Genomic DNA, 27,144 nt, shown 5'->3' on the forward strand with positions numbered 1-27,144 from the left:
TTCATTTTGAGGTCACCATGTGATTGATCCCACCATTCATTTGTTTTATTCACAGATGAAAATAGTTACTGCTGTTCTTGTTTGGTTTTAAATATACGCACAATCAACCTGATTGCAAGACTATACATATTCCATTTTATTCACCCACAATTCCAATAGCCAGGCAGACAGGCTACAAAACATAATTATGTTTATGCCTTCAAGAGATCAATAATTTGCATCTGCCTGGAAGGCAGGGCTGAATTTGTGGACAGATGTGACTGGAGCAGGGTTTTACCACTTGAGCAAAAAGAGAAACTGGATATAATGGCTTTTAAAGATGGATTTTTATCTAACTATAACACCAACTTGTCTCCACATTACTAACATGATTCTATGTGACAGTACCTTACACTTGCAATATGGGGAAAAATAACATTTTTAGGGCTCACTCTAAGCATATGTCATGGCAGATGAGACTAAAAGGAAAAAAGTAAGAGTTCACACAGAAAATCAATCAGTTTCATAAGCTGCCAACACATTACTACCTGGTCATTATTGCCCCAGATATTTCTCAACTAGAAAATATAATGTGAATTGCAGAGCTGGGGAGGTACTTAGTATTTGCAGAACATAAATAAGTGTTACCAGTGCATCTTTATAATAACATGTCTAACAGAGCAACATCAAATCTTAGATGACCCCCCCTCATCCACTCTTTTAGAATAAACTATCCTACCTTCTTCTGGAGGAGGTACCAGATTTCCTGTATAAAACACTAAGAGAGCATCTACATCCTTTATACCTAAAAGCATTCAGTTGTTGACAAATGAAAAAAAGTGTTTGCTGTTAGGGATCTTATTATTGTGTTTAGACCCTTAAGATAATTGTATGTTTTTTTTCTATTGGTCCTGGAAGAGTTCTGATTGAGAGATGTTGCAGAATGTTGTTGTGTATTCTAATACTGTGCTGTTGTTGCATTGTAATCCTGTTGTATATGTTTATAAACTTTGATATATGAGATTAATTACATTAGGGGCAATAAAGCTTAAGTCAGTTAATTCAGAACAAATGAGATTAAATGAGGAGGCGAGAGAGCTGTACTCTAGTCGTCGTCAGAACCCGAGTCGTAGCCTTTCCCCCGGATCGTCTTCTTGTCCAGCTTAGTGACCTTTGACCCAGGCTTCTGTCCCTGCATCAGTGGCTGCACCAAATCCCCACTGAAAGACAAAGCAGATTCCAGTACCATTCTCCTTCAGGAGCACAGCAACCTCCCATAACAGCAAGAAGCGTGAGGACACATTTCAGTTCACTCTGAAATGTCTGTCAGGGAAAGAGAGAGCTAAACATTCCCTACATCTAGACTGACTGTAGAGCTATATTGCACCCAACCCTGCCACCAAATATAAGAGAAAAATCAAGAAATAACTGTCTTGTGATTCACAGCAGATTTATACATTTCTACAGTTATAAAAATATATAAAATAATATTTAAAAAAAGCTGGTGTCTAATTTTGATGATCATCGGCTATTTAAAGTTCAGTCGTCAGGTGGATGTTTGAAACTAGCCTGTTCTGTTCAGGAGTACAATGCCAATAGTGTTTGGGAGACCAGCTGACCATTGGTTTTCAGACAAATTCAACACATTCTTCTAAAGATGTCCCACTCCTGCCCTAGACCGACCCCATCTATACCCTTTAGGACTTCATATACTTGGATCAAATCTTTGCTCTTGAGATTAATTGTTCTGTGACAACATTTTATGAACATATATTAGAAATGTCAAGCTGAGTAAGATGGCAACTGTATTGGTCTACCAAATTAAATATCTATCTTTTTTTAAATTAAAATGTCATTTTGAGTTACCAGTGGGAGATGCTGCTTTTGCCTCTAACCTTTTGTGCACAGATATTGTCTCCTGGTCCTGGTGTCACAAATCTTAATCAGTTTTGACATCAGTTGTTCTCTTAAATGGTCTCTATTACCACTGTTTCCAGGTCTTTACTTCTTGAGAATTACAAGATACCTATAAAACCTGCTGGCCCTCCAGGACCAGGAATGAATATCACTGCCTTTGTGCATATAAATCATGTAAACAGTATGCACTATAGAATATTAATTATGTCAATTATAATGAAGTTGTTCATTAAATAATAATATTACCTGTAGTTAATGACCTCAGAGCACCCCAGGCGCCATTCTAGCGTCTCTGTTGTAAATTCATCTGTGTTGCCTAGATCAGCAAAGCCGACAATGTAATCCTTGGTTTTCCCATCCTTCACGAGTGCCAGTGTTGGAATCACTTTGATGCGCAGTCTTTCAGTGAGGAAAGGGGCCTTCTCCACATTTAACTTAATGAACTTTGTCTCCAAGTGCTTCTTGGCCAGTAAAGACAAGTGCTTGTCCAAAATTTTACATCTGTTACAAAGAAAACATCAATCAAATAAATTGTCTTTCAAATTAATATTTCCACTGTGTGCAAAAGAACAGGTGAAAACTATCAATTTGAATCTAAGATTTGTAAATGGAAATGTGGTCCATTTTGTAGATTTGAAAATACAAGAATGATTGACTTAGCACATGTCCTAACTGAGGGGAGTTTATGTGAGCAAGGCTTACATTAGTATGAGATTAATTTTACAGTGGCTGAGAGATCAAAGGAAAGTTCTGACTAGGCAGGGCTGTAGGCAGTTCTGATTTCTGGGGTAGTTCACTCCACCCTGAGGGGTTGAAGAGGAAGACGAGATGAGAGGGCATCAGTGGGCAGGGGAGATAAGAGACTGTGGAAAGAAGGGAGCTGGGTGGTTGAGACAGTGGTATGTGGGAATAAGTGCGATGAGAAGGATGCGTGACAACAGGAAGGCAGTGGAGGAACTGGAGTAAGGGAGCAGCACGATAAGGTGAAATGCAGAATTCTGGATGAGTTGGAGTGGGCAGGCAGTGGTGGCAGGGGGGATGGGTGAGAGAATGTGACAGTAGCAGTCCAGTAGCAGGGCCTGGACTATAAACTGTGGAAAATAATCTCTAGGGAAGAGGCTCAGCAAGCCAGAGAAGAAATGGGTCGACAACAGAAGAGATGTCAAGAGTGATTCTTGGCAGAAGAGGAGGGGGGCTAGATAATAGAATCAAGAGGAGTCACATTTACAAATTTATAGGCTAGTGTTTAATTAAGATTCCTTCACCAAGGTGAGCCTGGTCAGTATCTGGATGGGAGACCTCCTGGGAAAAACTAGGGTTGCTGCTGGAAGAGGTGTTAGTGGGGCCAGCAGGGGGCGCTCACCCTGCGGTCCATGTGGGTCCTAATGCCCCTAAATAGTGATGGGGAAACTATACTGTAAACATGCGCCATCCTTCGGATGAGACGTAAAACAGAGGTCCTGACTCTCTGTGGTCATTAAAAATCCCAGGGTGTTTCTTGAAAAGAGTAGGGGTGTAACCCCGGCGTCCTGGCCAAAATTCCAATGGCCTCCTAATAATCCCCATCTATGAATTGGCTTCATTACTCTGCTCTCCTCCCCACTGATAGCTGATGTGTGGTGAGTGTTCTGGCACACTATGGCTGCCGTCGCATCATCCAGGTGGGGCTGCATATTGGTGGTGGTGGAGGGGAGTCCCCATTACCTGTAAAGCACTTTGAGTGGAGTGTCCAGAAAAGCGCTATATAAGTGTAAGCAATTATTATTATTAAATGTTCCTTCTTACTGGACCCATGTAGAATTACACATGCATTCTATTTGTGCCTTTTACAAAAAACACTGTGAGTTTGATTTGCTTCTAATACACATACTTGGCAAATATTGAATAATAACTTCAGATTCAGGATGGGTCTACGGTCTATTGGAGGGAACACTCACCTCAACTGCTGTACTGAAGGCCCCATCAGCACATTTGCTGGTGTGTTGTACCTCAGTTTTTTTAATGGTTAAAGGTTTTCTACCAAGTAATAACATCACACATCTCCTGACAAATTCATGCAATTTTATATGCAGGTAACTGGGTGTACAACAACAAGACGGGAGCACTAACATCTACAGGTATATTACAACTGACTATTATCACAACCAAACAGGATAACTGGTTAGTGCTTAGTGTTTCACAGCCAGAGGTCACAATAAGGATTTCACTACAGCTCTAACCTTAAAGTGGTTTTTAATTAAAATCCGCAGTCTTGGGTCAGCCTATATGATTCAAAATTGTTTAAAAGAAAAAAAAGTAACAATGCTCTGTAACAATGGCTGTCTTTACCATCTTTAATAATGGACCCCATTATCACCCATTAAATTCTCCCTTTGCACGTTGCCCACCTGAAGGTAGTATCTTTGTAGAAATGGCAGACCACATGCTTGCTTTCTTTGACTTCTTGGAAAAAATCTCTCTCACTTGGGATTTCTCTGTATTCGCCATGTCCCTTAGAGAGCCACTCCTAAAGGAAAAACGAGACTCCTATCAAGGATCTGCTACTGATAAGGATCATGTGTGATGTATAGTCCGAAAGCAGCACAGGACATTAACCACGGAGGGAGGAAGGCACAGGAGGTGCCAAATCACTTTACATGGGTGGTCACTCCTGTTCAGATCGCAGCTGCAGTTTTTACACACCAGTGCACATCTCGCTCGGCACACAGCACACAGCACCAGGGTTTGTGTCTCCCACATGTGCAGTGGCTGCCGGTAATCTTCCAATTACATTTGAAAAATGGTTGAAAACGTACTTTTATTCTCTCCAAAGCCACTACTTTCACATCTTCAAATTGTTTGTGTTCTTCTAAAAATAACTGAGCTCACGTTTAGCAGCAATTATGTTCTGTCCAGAATTTCTATCCATTTAAAATCAGAAATGATGCTCACTTCAGCTAAACAACCATGATTTGAGTGGCTTTTCCAAAAGACACTAATTTTGATTGGCTTGTAAAACACATTTTGCAGATACTTTACTGTGACTTTTCTGGGTTCAGAAACAGCTAAGCTTAGATGGAAAGCATGAAGGAAGTGATAATACATATCATGTTTAAAAACAATTTATGCAAAATCAAAAGTTCAGGAAAACTCTATGAGTACAAGATGCCAATATTTAACCAATACTTCAATACTTCCGGTCATATGAAAGGCACACTGTAACATTTCTATTTCCCTCAACTGTGTGCCAAACCAATTCCCGCAGAAACTTACTTTGCTTGATCCTTCACAGGACAAAACCACAACAATCCTATGGTAGCACATCAACTGATTTAAGCAGCAATAATAATTCTAAAAGGCTTGCTTGCAACATTTAAAAAGGCAATACGCTAAAACAAAATCTGCTAAGGCTGTATATCAGTGGTGCAAGTTTAGCATGGTTGGGCAGCCTGTGTAAAGGAAAACAGCAGAGAGACTAGAGCCTTTTGCCAGGGTCTAAATTAACTGTTTCTCTTGCTCTTGGTAGTGGACAGAAAGACCCAGTATGGTTTCCCAGGAACAGCACCTGCTTCTGCTTCTGGGCCTTCTTCAGCGCCTCCAGCCTCCTCTCCTTCAGTTTCTCCAGCTCGTCATCATCCATCTTCTCCAGCTTCCCCAGCTCAGCGTCCAGCTGCTCCTCCACAACCTTAGCCGTCTGGATGATCTGGTCCTCCAGAACCTTGGTTATGATGTCCATTGACTGACCGCCCGCCATGACCCCTGCTAGATAGAACAAACCTGGAAAAGGGAACATTGGTCAGATGGCACAGCAGAAGTGTTTCTCCCCCTCCCCATCTTGGGCTTCTCTGTCCAGAACTATGCAAGGTATAATTCCTCAATAACCGGAACCTAGTGGAATTTAACACCAACTTCCACAATTCTTCCAACACATAAAATGATTAAGTACAATGGTTTAAGAGTCCCATTTACTCTAAACCAGTCTGACCAACAAGGAACACCAACCTCTTCCACCAGCTTTAGGAGATCAGGCATTCAGTGTTGGGAGATTTGCCTGTCCCTGCCCTGTATCGGGGCCCTTAGTCTGATGTAAGACTTTCGACTCCTGTGGAATCCCAGGAGTGTTTGCCTTATGGTTTCCAGCAACAGAAATAAAGCAGGAGGGGGGCAGCCTTCCAGCGACCATGGACATGCTGATGTGTCTCACACCCATCGGTGAGGTTTCTGCTCTAGAGACTATGAACGTGATTAATACCAGCAATGCCACCGCAGGATAGGGCTCAAGATCAGCATGTCCTGCTGCAGCCTGCTCTGTGTCACCATTAATTAGGCAGCAGTGTAGAGTAGAGGTGAAGTTTCTGGACCGGAGGGTTACTGTTTCCAATGCTGGAAAGGACACTACTCTTGTACCCTTGACATTGGCCATATAAAACCAGTAATTGCCCTGCTGTATGAATCAATTCAATTCATCCCTTTACAAGTGAATATGTTCCTAACTGGCCTGCCTGGTTAAACAAACAAAATAAAAACAATTGTTCTTTAATAACCCTGTTAAAATATTCAGGACAGCCATGCACTTATACTAACAATAAAAAGAAGCAATCACAGGCCTACAGTTCTTTACTTTTCAACCAATTGAGAAGGAAATGTCAGTTGACTGTGAGGAAGAGAGCATTTTCACACTTCTTCAAGGCACCGAAACAGCAAGGGGATAAAGCCATTTCAGAGCGGACAGACAAACGGTGGCCTGGACGTTCTAGAAGGAGCTCAGAATCACTCATGAGGGAAGCCGGTTTTAAATAAATCAGCAAAATAACAGCAGAATCAAGTGGGTTTTTTTTTGTAGATGAATCAAATTTCATTTAATTAAGTTCCACAAGCAGTGGTTCTTCGGTTGCTCGCTCGTTTAAAGGGCTGAATCACTCTAGCTAGAACTGGTCTTACCAGATATCATACCCCCCACCTCTACCTCTTTTGGCAGAAAGGCCACTTTATTGTTAGATGTTTCATGTATATATTTTAATATTAGTAATTACATATTTTCACAAGACTACGAAGCGTTCCAGCGAGCTTCTCCGGCTCTATCCGCCCTCAAACGTCGTTTAAAAAATCTTTCCTTCGGCTGCCATGTGCTAACGACGTTTCATCTTTCTATGATTTCCCAATGTGTTTTCTACCTACGGACTGTCCATTTGCTATGTCGAGGGGAAAATCCTTTGAGAGATATTGACACGAAAACGGTTAGTGTTTAAGTGCCCACAATTGTGTGGTCCGCTCGTCGTAAAAGAACAATAAATATTATTTTCCTCGCTGGCCCACACCTCAGATCCCTTGATTAACCATACCTCCAGCCAGCAAATACGGAAAGTTTTACAACACCACGAAGATAACGATAAGGTCCCTCGTTTTTAATACTCAGCGCTAAAGATAATACAGAATATAGCAGTAACCACCTTCCAGACCTATTGTGAAATGATGCCCACGATTGTTGGCCTGGAAAGCTATAGTCATGGTAACCAGCGACTGACCACTTGATCCACACCATTACACGTTTCAGGTGACGCACTGCAATTAAACGGGACCCGTCGCACGACAAGGTACGGTCTCTAACGGCGTGGTTCCTTGAGCCCAGCTCTATCTGAAACATTCTGAATGGGCTACAGACTCCATCCATGACCTGGGCTGCAACCGCACCCTTCTCTTCACTGACCGGTCAGAGCACTTCAGGAGCCGTTCAGCCTCCAAACACCGAAAACACCCGTTTTTCGCTGAAATAAGGCCACCCCGCCCCAAAACCTCACACACGGCTCAATCCAAGGTCTCCGCTTACATTTTAGTATTTTTTCAACAAACAATTTCCTTTTTCTGGGAGCTTAAGGGTTGCTCCAACCGTTTTTGTTCCCGTTGTCCACTTACCTCAGCGATTCACAACGACTGTTTGGATCTCCACAGGAGGCCCGGCGCTGACGTCATAACAAATCGCCCGGATTGCTTTGAAGCCCCCAGTACTCGCTGCTGAGCCTGTCAATCAAATACAAATAAATTAAAAAATCAAAGAGCGCGGGTAGAACTATTTATGATATTTTTTATCAATATTTTGCAACTTATTTAATTTAAACGATCGCAAATACTTTATGAACTAATGTTCACAAATATACTCCCTTTTTCTTTTTACTCCCTATTTTTAAAGTGGCTTTTCGCTATGCATTCTGGTACTTGCAGTCTTCCAGCTCTCGAAGGACACGTGAAAGTTTACTAAAAAATAATATAATAAATAATAAAATTATTATTAAAAATAATAAATAAACTACTACTACTGCTGCCTAACTGCCATTAATTAAAGTAAATTTGCAAAACAGGGCATTCATAAGAATTAATTCTTAATTCTGTGAGTAGTGATCCAGAAAACACATCGAACCAACGCGTACAGTATATGCAAAGGAACAAGTAATAGGTTTATTCCATGCTGAAAAAAAGAAGAAAGAAAACACAACGTTTCGGCCGTGGAGCCTTCTTCAGGTGTCAACTGGTGTCAACAGGAGTCTTCTTCAGGTGTGAGGAAGAAGGCTCCACGGCCGAAACGTGTTTTCTTTCTGTTTTTCAGCATGGAATAAACCTATTACTTGTTCCTTTGCAGCCTACGCATGCTGACGCAGCTACCCACCTGAACTCGTACAGTATATGTGTGAACATGATGTCTTATTACACAACCCCAAGCCAACCCATTTTAAACTTTATTGTTTACAAACATTCAGTAGATTGCGTGTGAGAAAAACGGAATTTTGTTATAAGAACAAATCTAAGTGATAAAAAATAGCACAACACCAAGACGAAACGTAACAACAAAAAGAATGGGAGAGGAGTTATGGGTTCGAATCAGTAACATACAAAGTAAGTTTTCAGTTTTTTGTTTTTGAAGACCTTAATTAATATTTCAGTTGCCATTTCGTGAAAAGTAAAGATTTCTTTGAACATTACATTGATGATATTTACAAAATAAAATAATCCGATTTATCTAATAAACTTTATAATTTTAATGGTTGATTAATGTGTGAAACTAATCAGATCATTTTTACAGTGTTAGTTCAAATAACATTAAAAATTTTCTAAAAATAAAAGTAGCTATTTCTTTCCAGTAACAGAATAAATACAACATTATTTAAAACAAAACGATCAGTTAAGATCAATATCATGTTTGAGTTGTGTGTAGCGTTTAATGTGTGAATAAGGTAAAGGGAATCATATAAGAAGAATTTTACATGCTACCCCCTTAACTGAATACCCATACTTAACTGGACACATTAAAGATTTTTTTTTTAGTTTATTCCTTCTCCATAATGCACAATCAATAAAACCAACTCAATAATAAACAATAAAGATAATACACGGAGAAGGAAATATACAGTTGTGAGGATAACATACGGATACGTCAGTGTGAGGTCATCTCTGTGCGAGGCTCACTCTGCGACGTGCGCGCACCGGAGGAGCGCCTGCGCGATTGTTCCTCGCGACCATATGAGCGGCTGAGAGCAGGGCAGCGGTGAGGCGCAGTTTTCACGGAAGATTTACCACGCAGCGACAATGGGCAAGAAACAGAAAAACAAAGGCGAAGACAGGTAAACGACACTGTAGTTCCGAATACCGTGTGGCACGGGTAACGGCGCGGGCAGCTCGGGTCGTTATGGTTCCACGCAGGAACGCGTGTCTGTGGGTCCATTCTCTCTAGGCCCGTGTTCCAGCTACCTCCTGGTGCGTCTGGTGATGTGCACAGCAGCGCTACCTCACGTCATCGCAGGGAATCGCTTAACGAGGCTAACTTTGAGCCCTCATACGTCTTGTCGGATACGCGGGGCTTTAATTAACAGCCCGATGAGAAGGCAGCGACGCGGTTTCGGAGCAGTGCTGTCGGCCACGCATAGCAGATGCTGTTGTCACGGTGGCGCGTCCGTGGGCTCGGTGGCTTGCCCACGTGCGTTGTTGTGCTTTCTTGTGCAAAGCCACCCGGCGTGGCCGCCTGAGCGCGTCCATTGTGTGGCGGCACCGTCCATTGTGCCCGAATAAAGCGCCAGTCGGTGTGGAATTCAGCGAGGGATCCGCTGCACAGTGGCTGAGCATGCATGCCTTCAGAAAGTCATTGTTCCCTGCCTGTTGTCTACCGTTTTTTTTTAGGAAAAGTATTTAGTGGATTGGGGTTAAAGAACAAAATGATACGGTCCAGCACCTTTCAGATTATTTCCCCCTGGGCTTTACCAATCTTGGCCTCCTAATAATCCCCATCTCTGAACTGGCTTCATCACTCTGTTCTCCTCCCCACTGATAGCTGGTGTGTAGTGAGTGTACTGGCGCACTGTGGCTGCTGTCACATCATATAGGTGGATGCTGCACACTGGTGGTGTGGAGGGGAGTCCCCATTACCTGTAAAGCGCTTTGAGCAGAGTGCCAAGAAGAGTGCTATACAAGTGCAAGGAATTATTATTGTAGTTATAATAATTACTGTAATCAATAAGTTACTCATGCTGAGGTGTGTAACGGCACCCAGTTTAGGGGAAACTGCACCAGTTAAGGAAATACTTTCAGAGGGTATAGCTAAGGACTTGATAGGAGCATGTGCATTATGATTGTAAATGGGTACAACACTGTGGGTGTTGGTACATGAAGGATGTGGCAGCCTCAGGGCACGGTCTGTAATAATAATAATAATAATTGCTTACACTTATATAGCGCTTTTCTGGACACTCCACTCAAAGCGCTTTACAGGTAATGGGGACTCCCCTCCACCACCACCAATGTGCAGCATCCACCTGGATGATGCGACGGCAGCCATAGTGCGCCAGAACGCTCGCCACACATCAGCTATCAGTGGGGAGGAGAGCAGAGTAATGTAGCCAATTCATAGAGGGGGATTATTAGGAGGCCATGATTAGTAAGGGCCAATTGGAAATTTGGCCAGGACACCGGGGTTACACCCCTACTCTTTTCGAGAAGCGCCCTGGGATTTTTAATGACCACAGAGAGTCAGGACCTCGGTTTTACGTCTCATCCGAAGGACGGCGCCTGTTTACAGTATAGTGTCCCCGTCACTATACTGGGGCATTAGGACCCACATGGACCGCAGGGTGAGCGCCCCCCGCTGGCCCCACTAACACCTCTTCCAGCAGCAACCTTAGTTTTTCCCAGGAGGTCTCCCATCCAGGTACTAGACTACGCTGGAGAGCTGTCTGGGGACAGATGTCCTCTACTGTGACTACCCTTGCGCATCTTAACCCTCACAGCCGCTGATAAGACTGGCAGCCACACCCGCCCTCTCTGGGAGAATGGATAAAGGCCACGAACTTTCCCACAAACCTTTGCAAACATACAGCAAGTCAGTAGTGATTTTTATCCTATAGAGGAATTGTTTTGGACAGCTACACGGAAAGTGTACGAATGTGTACCATGTCCAGGAGCGATCCTCCTTATGTCTAGAGCCGAGAGCCTTCAAAACTTTCCCAAACCTTTTTAAGTCTGCCCTTAGTTCAGCTCCTGGGCTTTAATGTAGTTGACTTTACTGCATTATTGTGAATGTATGTGCTTGGTTTTATTATGCAGTGCCACAGAGGTGCTACATAAAGGTTGGCATCGTTTCTCTTAGTGAGCACTGTTACAGGTGACGTAAGGCAATTGACTGCCGCAAACAGTGTGGAGATTTGGTTTTTTTCCAGGTCCTCAATTCCAGAGGCGAGAAGTCTAAGTTTAGAATTGTCTGGTTGACGGCTGCAGACACAAGCTGTGTGAACGCGTCACCTGCCCTCGCTGGCGGAGAGGTGCGTCGGCAGCTCTGCTGTTCTGTCTCGGGCTGGAGGGCCAGCGTACCCTGCTTGTGTGTCGTCGCCGGCCTCTCTGACGTGAGGGGCACACATAGCTGTGACATACAAAAGAAGCAGTTTATGAGCTGGTCTTTTTTTATGGCTTTATCCAGCCCAGGGTCACAGGGGAACTTTCTTGCATTCAGTGGGCCAAGGCCGGGTTCAGCCTGGACGGGATGCCAGTCCTTTGCAGGGCAGACGCAGACACAAACAAGCACACACTCACACCAGGGCCAGTTTTCCCAGAAGCCAGTAAACCCACCAGCATGTCTGTGAATTGTGGAAGGAAATCGGAGCACCCAGAGGGAACCCACGTGAACGTGCGGAGAACATTCAGACTCCACACAGACAGCACCCCAGGTTCAGAATTGAACTCAAGGCCTTGGTGCTGCTAGATAGCGATGCCAACCTCTGCGCCACCATACCACTCACTTCTTATTTTTTTGTCTTGTGCAAAAAACACGTAAATTTCAGTGAAATCACTGACCTCAATCACAAGCCCTCGGTCGATGATGGTCTGGAAGCAATCTTGAAAAGCTATTTCTTGTACTTACTGTGCACGAAATGCAACATGCATGCAAACCAGGGAAGTGTGGTGTAATTCTAAAACTTTCATAGATAAATGTAGGGATGTGGAATAGACTGACCTGCTTTTGTAAAGCCTGGCACTCCATGCAAAGTTATGGCGTAACTCAGATTATTGGACTGTATGAAAGTTTTACTTTGTGTGTTTTCTCTGAAGTGTGCTTCATTCTGCTGTGCACATTGGAGAGGGGTGGCATTAGGGCATTTCTCGAACTCTGAGCTTTTGTGTTGGTGAGCAAATCTCCAGATTCTTTAGGCAGGACTAGAGGAAGTTCCCTGGGGTGAAATCCTCATCAGTCCTAAACTGTATAAGAATCATATGTAAGACTGGGGGGGGTTGTCTCTTTAGGGTCTGGAGTGAAGGTTGTTTTGCATTCAAGAAGACATGTAGTGGGGGTATTTTTGGTATTACCTGGTATTAGATGATATAGCAGCCAGCCAGGAGTAGTAGATGCACCTTGGGACACATGAATATGGTATCTGGGATCCATGTCTACAAGGCTAACACTGCAGGTGAGTCCTCGCTGAAGGGGATCTGTCCCTGTTGTTCTGGTCGGCCCAGCTGTGTGAATGGGCTCATTGACAGCTCCCAGCCCAGGCAGATGCCCATGTTGCCTTTATACTGCAGAAAACAGGAGACCCTGCAGGCCCCAGAGGCCTTAGGGTTAAGCTGGAGTTAAACCCTCACCCTTTAACTTCTTTGCTCTGCGAGGGGGAGGAAAAAAAGCTTTGTTTCCTGGAAAGTGGTTTCTAAGATGGACATGACAGGGCTGCATCATAATGATATCAATGTTTAGGAAGTGCCCGTTAATTATTTGCTGGAAAAAAAATGACCCGACTCCGCCCAATCCTGGTTACAGTTCTCAAATTGAGGGAGTTTCCTTTTCAGGTCGGTCGGAGGCATCTGTTATTACAAATCTCACAGATGCAACAGTTGCATTCAAGCTTATTGCCATCCTGAATCGTAGGTATGATAACGTGGACACTGGGTCCGGCGTGCTACCCCAGGTTAGCGCCAGGCCTCACGGAGACTGAGGTGTATGTTGACGGAAGTCTGCGCCTTTGCTGCGGTGCCCAGCCGTTCCTGTGTGACTCCGGCCAGCTGGCCCGTTCCCAGCTGCTGCCCTCGAGCTGCCGGCCAGCATTCCTGTCCTCCTGGGAGGAGCTCTGCTCAGGGCCTGGCTGATGGGGAGTCTTGGCTGCCAGGGCTGGAACTGAATTGGAACAACACACGCTCTTCTCTTTAAAGACCCCAAGCCCATCGTTTCTATGAATGCTTTTGGTTTCTCTCTTGGCTAACAAACTCTACCTTTACCAGCAATAAAACTGATCCCAGTGTTGCTGTTTCGCGTACCTCCTGCTCCTAACCCGAAGTCAGAGATGCTTTTTTTAGCCCAGTCTCATTAGACTGGTCCGAGTTTTTGAAAACCTTATCTTCAGTGAGTACTTTTGACCAGATCACTTCCTCGCAGTTTTCTACTAAATAGGTTCTTTAAGACTGCTTTGGCACAATGTAGCAGGTGTTCACAAGTCAAGCCATTTCATGAGTGCTTTCTCGCTATAGTCATCATCATCTGCGATCATCTTTAAATAGCCAGTACATTACGCCACCTATTGTACATATCAGAGGGAAAATGTTAGTGTATAATACTGGATCTTTAATACACCCCACCTGGCTCACTTGCTTGTTCTACACCTCAGCCACCCTCTCTGAAGAGAAGGTCACTTGTGCCCTATGGTCCGTGTTTCACACCTTGCTGATTCTGAGGACATCCGTTGGCTTGCCTTTGAGGATTTTCAATCCTTTGTTCAGTTACAAAGTTCTGTTGTCTGTTTTTTTTTTCATCATTTTAAAATTCCATGTTTTTTCTTCTGAAGACTGTGTAAATCCACTTTAGTTTTTTTTGGGAGTTCATGCAGATTTTCTTGCCAATAAATTCCCTGCCTGAAACTGTAGCACCAATAAATCCTTTGTGCCACGGAGTGTGCTGTCGTCTTTTGTCCCGCTTTCAAAGGCTTAAATGTAATTGGCGGTCGTTTACAGTCCTGCATACAGTCGTGGTCACCACACTGTGGAAAAGATTTTGTCTCGGTATCATCCTCAAAATGATTGATTCAAATCGACCCGGTAGTTTTTTTTAGAGTGAGCGGTGTTGTGGGAAATCCTTCATCAAAGGAGCAGGACACAGTCTTGCGTGGATTCAGTTGTTTTATTGAGCTCAATATTGACATCGACGCACGTTGGGTCTGCCCCGCAGAACAGACAAAACTGCAAGGGTTTCCCAGCTCTTACATACATATGATCTCAGGAAGAAGTTTTGTTTCACTGCTTCATGAGTATTTGTCTTGCCCTTTTGATATGTAGCAAGAGTTGACCGGTTGGTCCTGTCCTTTGATGTGTAGCTGTCTTTTGATATGTTAAGACAGCCGACACATTACACAATGTGCTTGAATTAATACTGTAGTGTTGAATACAGATCAATTATATATATATTTTCCATCAATTATATATATATAAGTGTTCTATGTTCTACTTCAGCGGTGAAACACGAACCAGAGGGCCCAAGTGAAACCTTTGCAGAAGGCCTTTGAAACCTAAGAACAGGGCACTCCGATACACAAAGAGTTGTGGGAGTTGGAATAAGCTACGCAGCCATGTTGTTAAAGCCAATGACCCGGAATCTTTTAAGAAACGGATGGATGAGATTCTTGGATCAGATGATCACTAACTACCAGATGGACTAGTTGGTCCAAGTGGTCTCCTCTGATTTGTAACCATCTTTACGTTCTGAAGATGTCTGTTTCATCACTCAGGATTTGTGCTTGGTCAGCAGTTTCTTTCCGTGCTGGAATGTGTAGCAGCCCTGCCCCTGAGCTTTCGTTTTTTTTCCACTTCTGATGCAACAGTACGCAATAACACAGTAAGACCCCATTTAAAAAGAGCTTTCCACAATCTGCTTTTCCTGAATGCTTCAGAGCTGAAAATAAGTGGAACATTTTTTTGTCAGCTTCCTCTCTAAACTGCACTTGCATTTTGTTTTTGAGTGAGCCATACCCTAATTCAGGTGTGTCTGCAGATTTGTGTTCAAACTCAGCTCTTAAGGCGCTAAAACGGTTGGTTGCTGATTTACTTGGAATAATTTGACCGCTTCAAACAGTTCTGTGTGAGCTGCTGCATTAAAGAGACCTTTCAAACCTGCAGGCACACTGGCCCTCCAGGACCAGGACTGGACAGCCCTGTTCTAATGTAAGTTAATGGTGGCATTTTGGCAGTGCTTTTATTACTGGGAAAAGTGTAAAGCTGCATTTTACTGCATTCATATTGGGCAGCAGAAAGCTGGACAACAGGCAGGAGTTTAGAGGTTTAATTTATGAGTGCACCATCAGAGTGGTTGGCACCTTTACTGTGCGTTTTCCCATCTGTGGGTTCCATGCATGAATACGTTAAAACTAGCAGAGTTAAAGTTATTTTTATTTTTTTATGGTGAATAGTCTATAAAAACTGCACGATTGAGTTAGCTATCCTATTACATTGTTGAGTTCATGTGTCTAGATTTGGAAGTTACTGCTTCTGAATTTGGTGGTGTGGTGAAGGGTCGTCTTATTGGGTTGTTCTTGGTTTTAATTTCACTTTCCTTTAGTTTATGTTTTGTGAGCCGTAGTTCCATCTCCAAATACCATCAGGATACACTAATTAAGTCTCACACAGTCTCTAATTGCCTGGCATGCTTATCTGATTTTATACTGTTCAACGTATTTTAGTCTTGCCAGTAGTTTAACGACGGAATGTCGACTTGATGTGTTCTTTTATAGAAAGGAAGATGGAATTACATTTCAGAAATAATCTTGCTGTGGGAGAACCTAAAGTGCTTATTGTTAAAAGGTCTTGCTTCTCTCAGATTCATGATGTATACTTGCATGTTTCCTAAAGCTCTGGAATTGCAGAGCTGCTGGCTAAGTCACACTCTGATATTGACTTCCCTGTGCAGCCTCTGAATCTCTTTCACAACCATCAGTGTTTCGGGCTTGTGTCTCGATAATAATTTACACTAAATGGATTCTGAAGCTGTTACTGCTCAATGTTTAGTCTTTGTTCTGAAGTGGGGTGGCAATTGGAAGAAACCGGGGTCCCTGCCAAATGTCCCTTTCAAGAATGCCCCATCATTTGCCCTGAGGCCTACTGTGCCTTAACTAATGTGTTACTTGAGTAAAGATCTGGCTGCCTGTTTATAGAGATCTAACTCTTTTTCCTCAGTGTTTTTTTTGGTGAGATTTCAAGGGAGGCGTGCATAATGATCAGAGATGAAGGAGGAGCAAATCTAAGCACTTTGTAAGAGGCGACTGAAGGAGTGAGGTCTGCTGAGAGGGTGTAGTACAGCAGTGGGCTCGTCCCCTGGGTGTCATTCTTAGTAGAAGCAGGAACTGGAAAAATCTCTTTCACTAATGAACAATTGTTCAAGGTGAGCATCTGTTATGTAACTGAGTGTTAGCCGCTACAGTATTGGGTAACTTCCAATAAGTTTTAAGTCTGTACGTGTGGCATCTGAAAGATATTGGCAGTACATCTGAAAGCACTTAAGTGTGCTAAATTTATTTTTATATGATTACTGGCTTTTGAGTTTCACAGGGCTAAGTAACAGAGGTCAATTTCCAGTTGAGAAAATATTTGAAGCCTGTTTTTTTTTCAAATGCTTGACGCTTACAGGTATCTTCTCTGTAGGGCTGGGAGATATGGCCAAAAACATTATCACGATAAAAAATTTCATATCAGTCGATATCGATAATTATCATGATAAATGTCAAATCATTATTTCTTTCAAGTTTAAAGGCAGATTTTTTTGGTTGGCAGATTTTGAAAGTTGAAGAAACCAGACAGTTAATTGGTAAATTAAACAACTTTTTATGTTAAGAACACAACAATCACTTGCCAAACAGCAGAAACATTAAACAAATCTGTTAGCTGCCCGGTCTGCAACACGCACGCGCACTCGCGCAAAGCATAAACATATATATCGAACATTTATCAAACTTTTGTTTAAATTATATCGAGGAAAATTATATCGCGATAATTATCGTTATCGAATTATCGCCCAGCTCTACTTCTGTGCACCCCTTGATGCACCTCGCATGACTGCTAGTAAGTGGTGCCACAACCATTCTGGATTGTGGGCGTAAGGACCCCCCCCCCCGGTGTGTTTTGGTTTCCCAGCTCCAGCAGCACTCTGACCTCTGCAGAGTGCGGCCGGAATCTGTGTTGAATTCCCCCACTCTGCTCTTCCGTCCTAGCGCCAAAGACGACGTCGACATCGATGCCCTGGCTGCTGAGATAGAGGGAGCGGGAGCCGCCAAGGAGCAGGACGCCGCCAAGGGCAAGGGCAAAAAGAAGAAGAACAAGAAGACTCAGGATTTCGAGTAGGTCTCCCTGAGGGGACCCCCACTCCCCACATTGAGGGCAGGGGCTTTGAATATTAGCCTTAGCCAGAAAGATCAGGCTAAATCAGGGATCAGTTCTGGGACACTGGCATTGTATCTGTATAGAATGGCTCAATTTGAAAAGAGGAAGTGGTTCCTAATGTTGTGAAGAACAAGAGAGAACATAAAGAGGTTTTAGAAAATAAGCACAGTTCCAGTTACACAATATCCAGGCTCACCGGCAGCATTGTATTACAAACAACCTGCCCTTCTTACCTGTAGCTCATCCTGTTGTGAAACATTTATTTGCTACCATCTGAGGGATTATTGTTATTGCAATCTAGACTGTGGCACATTCGCATTTAGCATCTGATTAAGAAAATGCAGACAAGGATGGTCTCTGCTTCGTTATTTTGGAAACTCATGACCTACTAATTTTTTTGTAATATGTCTGCTTGCTGATATTTTTTCTTCTTTGCTTGCCTTTCAGTGAGGATGATATCCTTAAGGAACTAGAGGAGCTCAGCATAGAAAACCAAGGAGCAAAATCTAACAAGGTACTCTCTTTAGTATTTTGTGTGGTGTGGACAAATTGAAAAGAACCACATTTGTCCTGCAAATTTCTCCATTGGTCCTGGTGACAATGATGTTAACAGATTTGATTGCACGTGCACGTAAAGCAACAGATTTCCAATAGTTAGAATAGAACAGCATTCAAATTATTTAAAGAGATCAGTAAATTGCTGTTATATTGGTTAAACCACTGAAAATAAACATAGCCCAAATATTCTAGTCTTTTATGGCGTAGTTTATGTGGCTTCTGGAAGCATGTTTACGTAAACATGCCCATAAAGGGCATCTGCCATCATGGATGAACTGTAGGGCAGCCTTCCAAGGCATGATTCTGACTAGAGCTATCTGTGGTTAGCTTATTCTGGGGTTTCTAGTGATTGTAAAGGACTGTTGCCTTTTGAGCTACTGTACCATATTCTTTGGCATCTGGCGGCGTTTCCTCTGCACGTAGAAATGCACGAGTCGGTAACCCTTGCCTTCTCTCGCCTCTCTGCCCCGATGTTGATTCAGAAAGCCGAAGGCGCTGAGGAGGCAGCCGAGCCCGGCCCCACCAAGGCCGAAAAGAAGAAAACCCGCAAGGGCAACAAGAAGGCCAGCTTGGATGAGGATGAGGACGAGGGGCAGGGTCAAGATGACGTGGAGAACGGCGTCCAGAAACCCCAGAAGACGTCGGAGCCGGCTGCTCCGCCTGCTGCTTCTGACTCTGAAGGTGATGACCTCAGGCCAGGCAAGAAAGGCCAAGGGGCAAAAAAGGGGGCCAGGAAGGCTCCCCCCTCGGAGTCGGACGATGAGGATGGAGGTGCGAAGAGCCGGGCAGCAGATCCTGTGGGCGACAGCGACGAAGATTCGGAAGAGCGCCCCCGGGGCAGCAGGAAGGCCCAGCAGAAAAGCCAGAGGGCTAAAGCGGGCAGGGCCGACAGCGGCGGGGAGGAGGAGGACGAGGAAGAGGAGGACGGCTCCTTCAAGCTGAAGACGGCGGCGCAGAAGAAGGCGGAGAAGAAGGAGCGAGAGCGTAAGAAGAAGGAGGAGGAGAAGGCCCGGCTGAGGAAGCTGAAGGAGAAGGATGAGGACAAGGAGAAGAGCACAGAGGGGGTCAAGAAGGCTCCCGTCCCGGCGGCGCAGGCTCCCAGCTCAGAGCCCAAAAAGCTGGAGAGCGCCGTGTCTGAGGAGAAGGAGGGCGGCGATGCTAAAGAGGGTGAGTCTCCCTTCGTCTCTATTCTTGTCCTCTCGGACAGTAGTGTGCTTCTTCCCTTCTGAAGGGGCTGTAGTCTCCCGGTTTCAGGTTTTCATTCCGCCTCTGCTCTACATGGCCCAGTTGATCGGATTGTTCGCTTAACTGGACCAGTTTGACACTTGTCAGAGACTCTGTAAGCCTTCTGCATTCAGGCCCTGGAGGTCCGGAGTTGCGCAGCAGTGCGGGAGAGGGAGTTTGTGATGTGTTTCCGTCAGGGAGAGGCGTGACACATCGATCGCTTCACCAGGAATAGTCACCAGTTATAGTCATAACTCGGCTCTTTCGCACAGGAAGAAAGGCAAAATTATCCATTTAATCACGGATTAAGCCATTATAAAAACAAAAGAGAGCAATGTATTTTCCAGTGTGTAACTAAGGTGAAACACTTTACACAAGTAATTACAAAAGTAAAATATGTTGTGTTTGACTCCCTAAAGAATGTTTGACTCTCAGAAACCAGAATTGGGGATTCTCTGCTCCTGATATATCCTCGGGCTCTTGCAGATGCCCAGTTTTGACTTGTGTACTCCTGACCTGAATTCAGCCCTTGGTGCCGTGTTTTTTTTTTCACTTCTCAGCTTGTGTTGCCTGCTGTGCTTTCCCTGATGCTTTCTATTCTAAAAGCAATTCACAGAGGTGTGAAACATTGTAGGACGAATAACAGGGATCGAAGAGTTCATCATATTTGTCTCCACGCGTTGTTCATTGAAGATGTGAAATCAGAAATGAAATTTATAACCTCGGCTTATAAATAACCTCCAACACGTGACCAATGGGTTAATGTTGTGAATGAGATCTATATAATGGAAAAAATAACTTTCTCTCAGATTGCCGGCAGAGAGGTTTAACAAATACTGGGAAACATGGATTAAATGTATCTCCCTACAGGGACCTGATTTTAGATTATGAGAAAATATGCAGTGATATCTATGTGTGGACTTCTTTGTGTGTTGTGTTTCTTATCAAACAATTGTATTTTTTTTTGTGTATGGCCCTCCATACCTGCTGGCATAATGTAAATAGTTCATTTTATTTATACAATGTAACAAAAATGAAAAAAGATGAAGGCAAATGTTTATTCTGCTGTTTTGGTTCTGTTTCGTAAAAGTAAAAAAAAAAGAAATGGATAACCTCACAAGCAAGAAAGCTCAGTGCTAATTTCACGGTACTGGGCACAGTCCTGCGTAGATATCTGGCAGAAGGGGGTTCAGAATGTGCCCACCAGGGTTACCAGGGCTGGGCCGCTGGGCACAGCTGCTCGTTAACGCCCCTCTGCTTGCTGTGCTGTTGCAGAGGAGGGCGAGGGCGACAAGAAGAAGAAGAAGGACAAGAAGAAGAAGGGCGAGAAGGAGGAGAAGGAAAAGGAGAAGAAGAAGGGTCCCAGCAAGGCCACGGTCAGGGCCATGCAGGAGGCACTGGCCCGGATGAAGGAGGAGGAGGAGCGGGCCAGGCAGGAGGAAGAGGAGCGCCTCCGACGCCTGGAGGAGATGGAGGCGCAGAGGCTGGAGCAGGTGGGTGGGCCGGCTTTTCTGAACACCGCGGTGTGTGGGGCTGTGTGCTTCATCGCCGGTTAGCAGGACCAGCAGCCTTCTGATTGAAGGCGTCTCAAAACCCGTTGCTGGAAGGAACGTTCGGATAGCTAGTCACACAATCGCAATGACACACCCCATTTGGGACAGGCAGAGCAAAAACCGTAATTGGGGATTCCATATTGATGGCATAGAGCGATAAAAAGTCTAAGCTTTCTATAAAATTGTTTTTACAGGGTATTTTTGTTATAAAAAGGCAAGGACAAGAAAGGAGGGGGCAGAAATATTTGAAATGATTTTTACACCAGTGATGGCATGTTGTGTGCTGTGCTGTAGTTTGGATACACTGTAGCAAGCCTGGGGTAGAGATGGCATGAGACACATGATAATGTCTATAAAATGTATTTACACATGTACAAAACAAGGCTCCACACATTAGCTAGGAAGGGTTTGGTTTGTGCGGTGGCCACAGTAGATCCTCTTCAGTTTCAAATAGATTTTTTTGTGCAGAGCTTCTACTTGGGCCTGGAGCTCCTGTAAAGGAAAAAGAGGGGAAAGGTGAGAAATCCTTTGCTGCTGACAAAGAGACTGACAAGCTGTTGAAGTCAGCTGTGCTCTGTCTTTAGGTTTTCATTGCTGTTACCCTAGTCTTCAAACGAGCTTAAACTTCAGTGATACTAGTTACATCTGGGGATGAAAGACGATCGTTGACTTTTCAAAAGGGGTTTTGAATTTTACTTACTTTGTTTCTCTCCACTGCCTCATTCAGGTTGGTCAACAGCAGCTGTTTATACTGTAGTTTCTGTTTCAAGAAAAATGATCCCATCAGATCCAGTGCAAACCTGCCAATACTCTCCTTCCCTAAAGTACTACCATTCATGGATAATTGGTGATATGTTTTAAACTAAGAGTGAAAAAAGGAGCCACTCAAGAGCTCTGACTAACACATCTCTAAGGTAGTGGTCTTCTGTACTGGAAGAAGAGCTTGAAATCTGGATGTTCAACCCTTCTTGGAAAGTTTTTGTTTGGTCAGTGGTTCCCCAAAAAGGTGCTGATTGAAATTACTGGAGTGACTGGATGTGCATATTCGTAATTTTCAGAGGATGTTGCCCTCAGCCAGGGAGCAAAATGATTAAGCTTTGTTGTATTTTCTTAGTTAAAATTCTTTTCATCATTTTCATGTGAAAATTCTTCAGGATGTGAATTCAAACGTCACCTGAAATATCGAGAAGGGGAGGTCTTACCAGTACTGGCTACTGGACCACAACTGGAACCGGATGATGGCAATAAAGGTCACATTGTCCCTTCTCATGTTACTGCTCTTCTAGAGCTGCTTTTTAGCAAAACATGTAGTATACAAACTCGAAAACTCGCCCACAATCCCGATTCTGAATATCTTTATTTAAAATAAGTGTCTGGTCTGCGTGAGGCTCCTGAACAAGAGGTTTGTGCACAATCCCAGTTTCTCGGAGGAGAGCGAGCAGAAGAGAACACATACCTGTTTGAAGGCCTTCAGCCTGTCCTCTGTTGCTTTCCATGTGAGGAAAGCTTTCCGCTGAGGGATAAAGGCAGTAATTATTTACAAAACTACCCAAGCTATTCTTAAATTTAAATCCACAAACTGTTTATCTCAATTTACGTATTGCAGATACTTGTAGAAAAACATTTTTATGAGGCATGATGCATCTAAGATGTGGTTCATCTGATGTGACTAACAGCTACAGACAGTAGCATGGTAGAAGAAAAAAATATTTTTCATTGTGAGGCAACATAAACTAACATATAGAAGTTGTGCAGCTTTTCCAGCCAGTAAGAAGATGGAATTTACTCTCTCCCATTAAATCAACAAAGGTGAAAACACTCACCTCTATGTACCTCACTGTGGCCAAAATTTGGTCTCTGATTGTGTCCAGGTGCTTCCTTTCTTCAGTTCTCTTTCTTATCTATAAAAGGAACACCAAGCGATGTGTTAAAATCTGCCATTTCAATTTATTTGCGATACCACGAGATCTGTATGGCATAAAACTGGAAGAGAGAGTGGACAAAGGAAAAATAATCTCCCATATTTGGAATTTGCAGTCGTTAATCAGCTTGGCTTCACAGGTGTCCTCGCTGTGAAAGGTAGGACCAGAATAGGTGGTGGAAAGAAGCAAAACATTGTTTATTTTTTAAAATGTCAAGATGTTCTATATTACAAGTTACCACAGGTGCAGGTCATACCTTTCGTTCGGTGTCCAGATTGTCTGCAGTCAAGCTGTCTCTCCTGTTGCTCTGTTTGGGGAAAAAAAACAAGTTAGAACTGTGAATAGATTACCTCATTTTTCATTTATGATCAAACAGCTGTGTCTGTAATTCCATTTTTAATTCTTCTTTCCTCCATTCTTTTTTGGATTTGCTTGAGTGTTTTGGGTAATTGTCTTGTTGCAAGGTCCACTTACGGTTCAGTTTCAGCTTTTTGATAGATGGCCTCACATTCTCCTCAAGTACTCTCTGGTACAGTGTGGAATTCCTTGTTGACTATGATGGAAAGCTGGCCAGACCCTGGGGCAGAAAAGCAGCCCCAAACCGTAATGCTTCCACCACCATGCTTTACAGCTGGTATGAGGTTCGTTTGGTCAAAGGCAGTTTTTTGGTTTTCACCAAACATGACGTCTGGCATTGTGGCCAAACAGCTCTACCTTTGTCTCATCAGTCCAGAGCACATTGTTCCAATCGTCCTGATCTTCACCTAGATGTTGTCTGGCAGATATCAGTCATGCATCTATATTCTTTTTTGAGAGCAGAGGCTTCTTCCTTCCTGACCTCGCATGTAGGGCAAAGTTGTGCAGTCTCTTTCGGATGGTTGACTCAATCTCTTTGACATTGACTGAGGCAAGCCTGCAAATCCCTTGATGTTATCCTGGTGTTTTTGGAGACGTCTTGCAGCGTCTTTCGGTCAGCTCTTGGACTGAATTTGGTGAGACAACCTGGCCTGAATAGATTGCCAGTGGTTTGAAATTTTCTCCATTTGTAGATGATCTTTCTGACAGTGGGAGTGATGGACTACAAATTGCTGGAAATGGCTTTAAAACCCTTTCCAGACTCATCATAGTCATCAACAGTCTTTCTTCTGAGGGCCTCAGACAGCTCTTTTGATCTTGGCATGACGTAGCCACACACCTCAATTGCTAAGACCCAACCAGACCACAGCTTTCTGATGTTTATAGAAGGCAGTGTCCTCCACGCTACTCTCTATTGATGTTCTAATCATTTGCACCTGTTTTGGTGGACCTGATTCTAATTTGAGGCATTTGATGCAATGATAAAGGTAGGGGTGTACTAACTTTATCCACACAAGGAAATTGCATTTCTGTTTATTTAAATAGTACAAATGAGTGCAGAATGGGATTTCTCAATGTTATTTTTTAAAAATAAGATCACCTTTATAAGTATTGTTGAAATGATGATCAAATATCCTTTTGTCCAAAAATGTAAAAAAGACAAGCCTTTTCATTGGGTGTACCTACTTTTTCACACCACTGTAAATCCTGTAGTTTATGTATGAAGTGTCCTGTATGGTGTACTCACCAGTTTCTTATAGTAGTCACACATATACGCATGGGTTTCTTCCCAGCTTCTTCCTGATCTCTCCACAGTGGTGCAGAACTCTTCAAAAGAGAGTTCCCTGGTCATCTGGAACCTGGTCATGTAGAAATCATTGTTTTAGGTTTCAGCACATTCTAAGTCCACCTTCACCGCCACTTCTAGTACTTGGTGCAGCACTTTAAGTGATTGTCAAAACACATGACAACTTAATGCTAGAATGATAAACTTCCATGATAAACAAAACAAGCGGTATAGTAGCGTTGCTGCTGTCTTTGGCCAGCCCAGACTGACACACAGAGGAGAGGAGCTTACTCGCAGTCGGAGTCCTCCTCGCTGTCTTCACTTCCACTATGAATAGTGAAGATCACTGCAAAGAGACACAGGATTTCCTGCAATTACAACTGCTGAAATATGGCTTTAATCAGCTTCAACTTTTTCTTTGCCAGTAAATCCAACAGCTGGGATCCTCCTTGGACCTGAGTCCAAGATAACTGTTCTATGAAGAATGATGGTTGTTTAATGACACTTCTCATTGTTATTATTTCCCTTCTTTGGTACTTTAATTGTTAGTAGAAAAAAGCTGCTGTAGACTAGGAGTATCCCCAGTCAGAGTTGTAACAGAATGCAGTTCCGAATACTGTAGTTACTGACTGTCATGACGCCTGCATACTTACCAGACTCATAGCTTCCAATTGTGTCAAACATCCTGGTACCTAAAAAGAGGGACAAGTCCATCATGACATTGAGCAAGTGTGTGAGGGTCACATTATCACAGTACTCTGCACAGGGAGTTTCACTGCACTCGTGCCAGACCAGCTAAACAGCAGGCCTGCCAGTGTCAGAGCTCTGCTAACTGATCCAGGTCACTGCTCACATGTGTAGCTCTTGTATTTCGTCGTGATAAAAGACCCCACGTCCACAAATCGACAGTAATGTGCTCTTAATCTCTTTTACTTTTTTATCAACATAATTAAAAATCCGGGTAATAAAATGCTAATAACTCTTAATTTGATTAGTGAAAGTGTATCGGAGATGTTGAAGTAAACGTAAACACGTGCGTGCTGTTTTATGACGTCACGGCAGGGTAACCGTAGTCATGACAACCAAATGGAGTCGGTCAAGCGGAATAGAACAAGAAACTGGGAGATGAAACCAGTTTCAGGCATCTTTATATTTATATATTAATATTTATTAATATTAATATGATCATAATAAAGTTGGGGAAAAAAACAACTAAATCCAGCAGAGACGAAGCCGGAATGGGCGAGCGGGGGTCTGAGCGCCGATCGCAGTGTCTCTTGTTTTCAGTCACACGTGTCGCAAAGCACCGAAACTCTTTTTCCCGTCTCGTTGTTTGACTTTAGGTGTCGAAATATTTCAATAAAACACAGGACTGTTAAGCTATCATTGTCTTTCGATCGGATCTCAGTAACTGGTTAACTTTGCGCTGTTTTTCTCCCGTGTTCCAAAACTAGCCCCGAATAAAATAAAACGTCAACCTACCCTTTTCTGAAGAGTAATAACTAGCAGTTTTAAAAAATCCAAACGGCTAATTTGTAGACTTTAAAATGTTTAAGGCAGCGTCCGACTTGTCCGTCTGATCGCCAACTGGTCCAGCGTCGACTGAGCTGTCCGCGCTAATGAGGCGTGTTGACAACACGGACGCTGTGGCCATTCTGAATTGTGCGTCACCGCAGACGCGTTTGAATGTGGCGCTGATCATTAGTCAATAATTGGCTAATGGCAGTAGCTCGCTAGTATATAGTGCCATCTCTAATAGCTACAGTAAATTCAAGTGCAACAGAAAACCAATACTTTTAGGACTTGCACAGTAAAGAATATTTTGTAGGCTGTGGAACAGAGCTTAGCAGTTGTCCATGAAGATAATGATATGCAGCCATATCACCCTGCAACTCACAACTGGCAACCCACTGAAGCTAAGCAGGTGTGAGCCTGGTCAGTACCTGGATGGGAGACCTCCTGGGAAAAACTAAGGTTGCTGCTGGAAGTGGGTTAGGTGTTAGTGGGGCCAGCAGGGGGCGCTCACCCTGTGGTCCATGTGGGTCCTAATGCCCCAGTATAGTGATGGGGACACTATACTGTAAACAGGCGCCGTCCTTCGGATGAGACGTAAAACCGAGGTCCTGACTCTCTGTGGTCATTAAAAATCCCAGGGCGCTTCTCGAAAAGAGTAGGGGTGTAACCCCGGTGTCCTGGCCAAATTTCCAATTGGCCCTTACCAATCATGGCCTCCTAATACTCCCCTCTATGAATTGGCTACATTACTCTGCTCTCCTCCCCACTGATAGCTGATGTGTGGTGAGCGTTCTGGCGCACTATGGCTGCCGTCGCATCATCCAGGTGGATGCTACACATTGGTGGTGGTGGAGGGGAGTCCCCATTACCTGTAAAGTGCTTTGAGTGGAGTGTCCAGAAAAGCGCTATATAAGTGTAAGCAATTATTATTATTATTATTATAATCACTGAACCCCCAAAAAAGAAGAGACAA

At 43.6% G+C, this 27,144-nt stretch overlaps 3 protein-coding genes across 3 annotated transcripts in view; 1 reads left to right on the top strand and 2 right to left on the bottom strand.

The window, feature by feature from the left end:
• Nucleotides 1-4: 4 nt before the first annotated feature.
• On the bottom strand, nt 5-7,906 carry txndc9 (thioredoxin domain containing 9). The gene is made up of 5 exons (XM_088605947.1): nt 7,789-7,906; nt 5,441-5,652; nt 4,284-4,402; nt 2,143-2,397; nt 5-1,199 (listed from the first exon to the last, which is right to left on the bottom strand). The coding sequence occupies exons 2-5, from the start codon at nt 5,627-5,629 to the stop codon at nt 1,085-1,087; spliced, it is 678 nt and encodes a 225-aa protein (XP_088462073.1). The 5' UTR covers nt 5,630-5,652; nt 7,789-7,906; the 3' UTR covers nt 5-1,084.
• A 1,428-nt stretch (nt 7,907-9,334) lies between these two features.
• eif5b (eukaryotic translation initiation factor 5B) overlaps nt 9,335-27,144 on the top strand; it is a 39,651-nt gene continuing 21,841 nt past the window's right edge. Inside the window, exons 1-5 of the mRNA XM_088605891.1 lie at nt 9,335-9,488; nt 17,589-17,714; nt 18,205-18,271; nt 18,798-19,482; nt 20,815-21,032. Coding sequence (XP_088462017.1) covers nt 9,454-9,488; nt 17,589-17,714; nt 18,205-18,271; nt 18,798-19,482; nt 20,815-21,032 — 1,131 coding nt within the window. The 5' untranslated portion in view covers nt 9,335-9,453. The remainder of the gene's footprint in view (nt 9,489-17,588; nt 17,715-18,204; nt 18,272-18,797; nt 19,483-20,814; nt 21,033-27,144) is intronic.
• Nucleotides 21,437-26,326, bottom strand: LOC148676252 (uncharacterized). The gene is made up of 9 exons (XM_088605959.1): nt 26,139-26,326; nt 25,310-25,348; nt 24,948-25,002; nt 24,618-24,729; nt 23,271-23,321; nt 22,916-22,993; nt 22,549-22,605; nt 21,793-21,852; nt 21,437-21,584 (listed from the first exon to the last, which is right to left on the bottom strand). Exons 2-9 carry the CDS (start codon nt 25,338-25,340, stop codon nt 21,486-21,488), a joined length of 543 nt encoding a protein of 180 aa, XP_088462085.1. The 5' UTR covers nt 25,341-25,348; nt 26,139-26,326; the 3' UTR covers nt 21,437-21,485.

This window comes from Lepisosteus platostomus, chromosome 2 (assembly GCF_059453375.1).
Source record: "Lepisosteus platostomus isolate fLepPlt1 chromosome 2, fLepPlt1.hap1, whole genome shotgun sequence".
In the NCBI taxonomy this organism is placed as follows: Eukaryota; Metazoa; Chordata; class Actinopteri; order Semionotiformes; family Lepisosteidae; genus Lepisosteus; species Lepisosteus platostomus.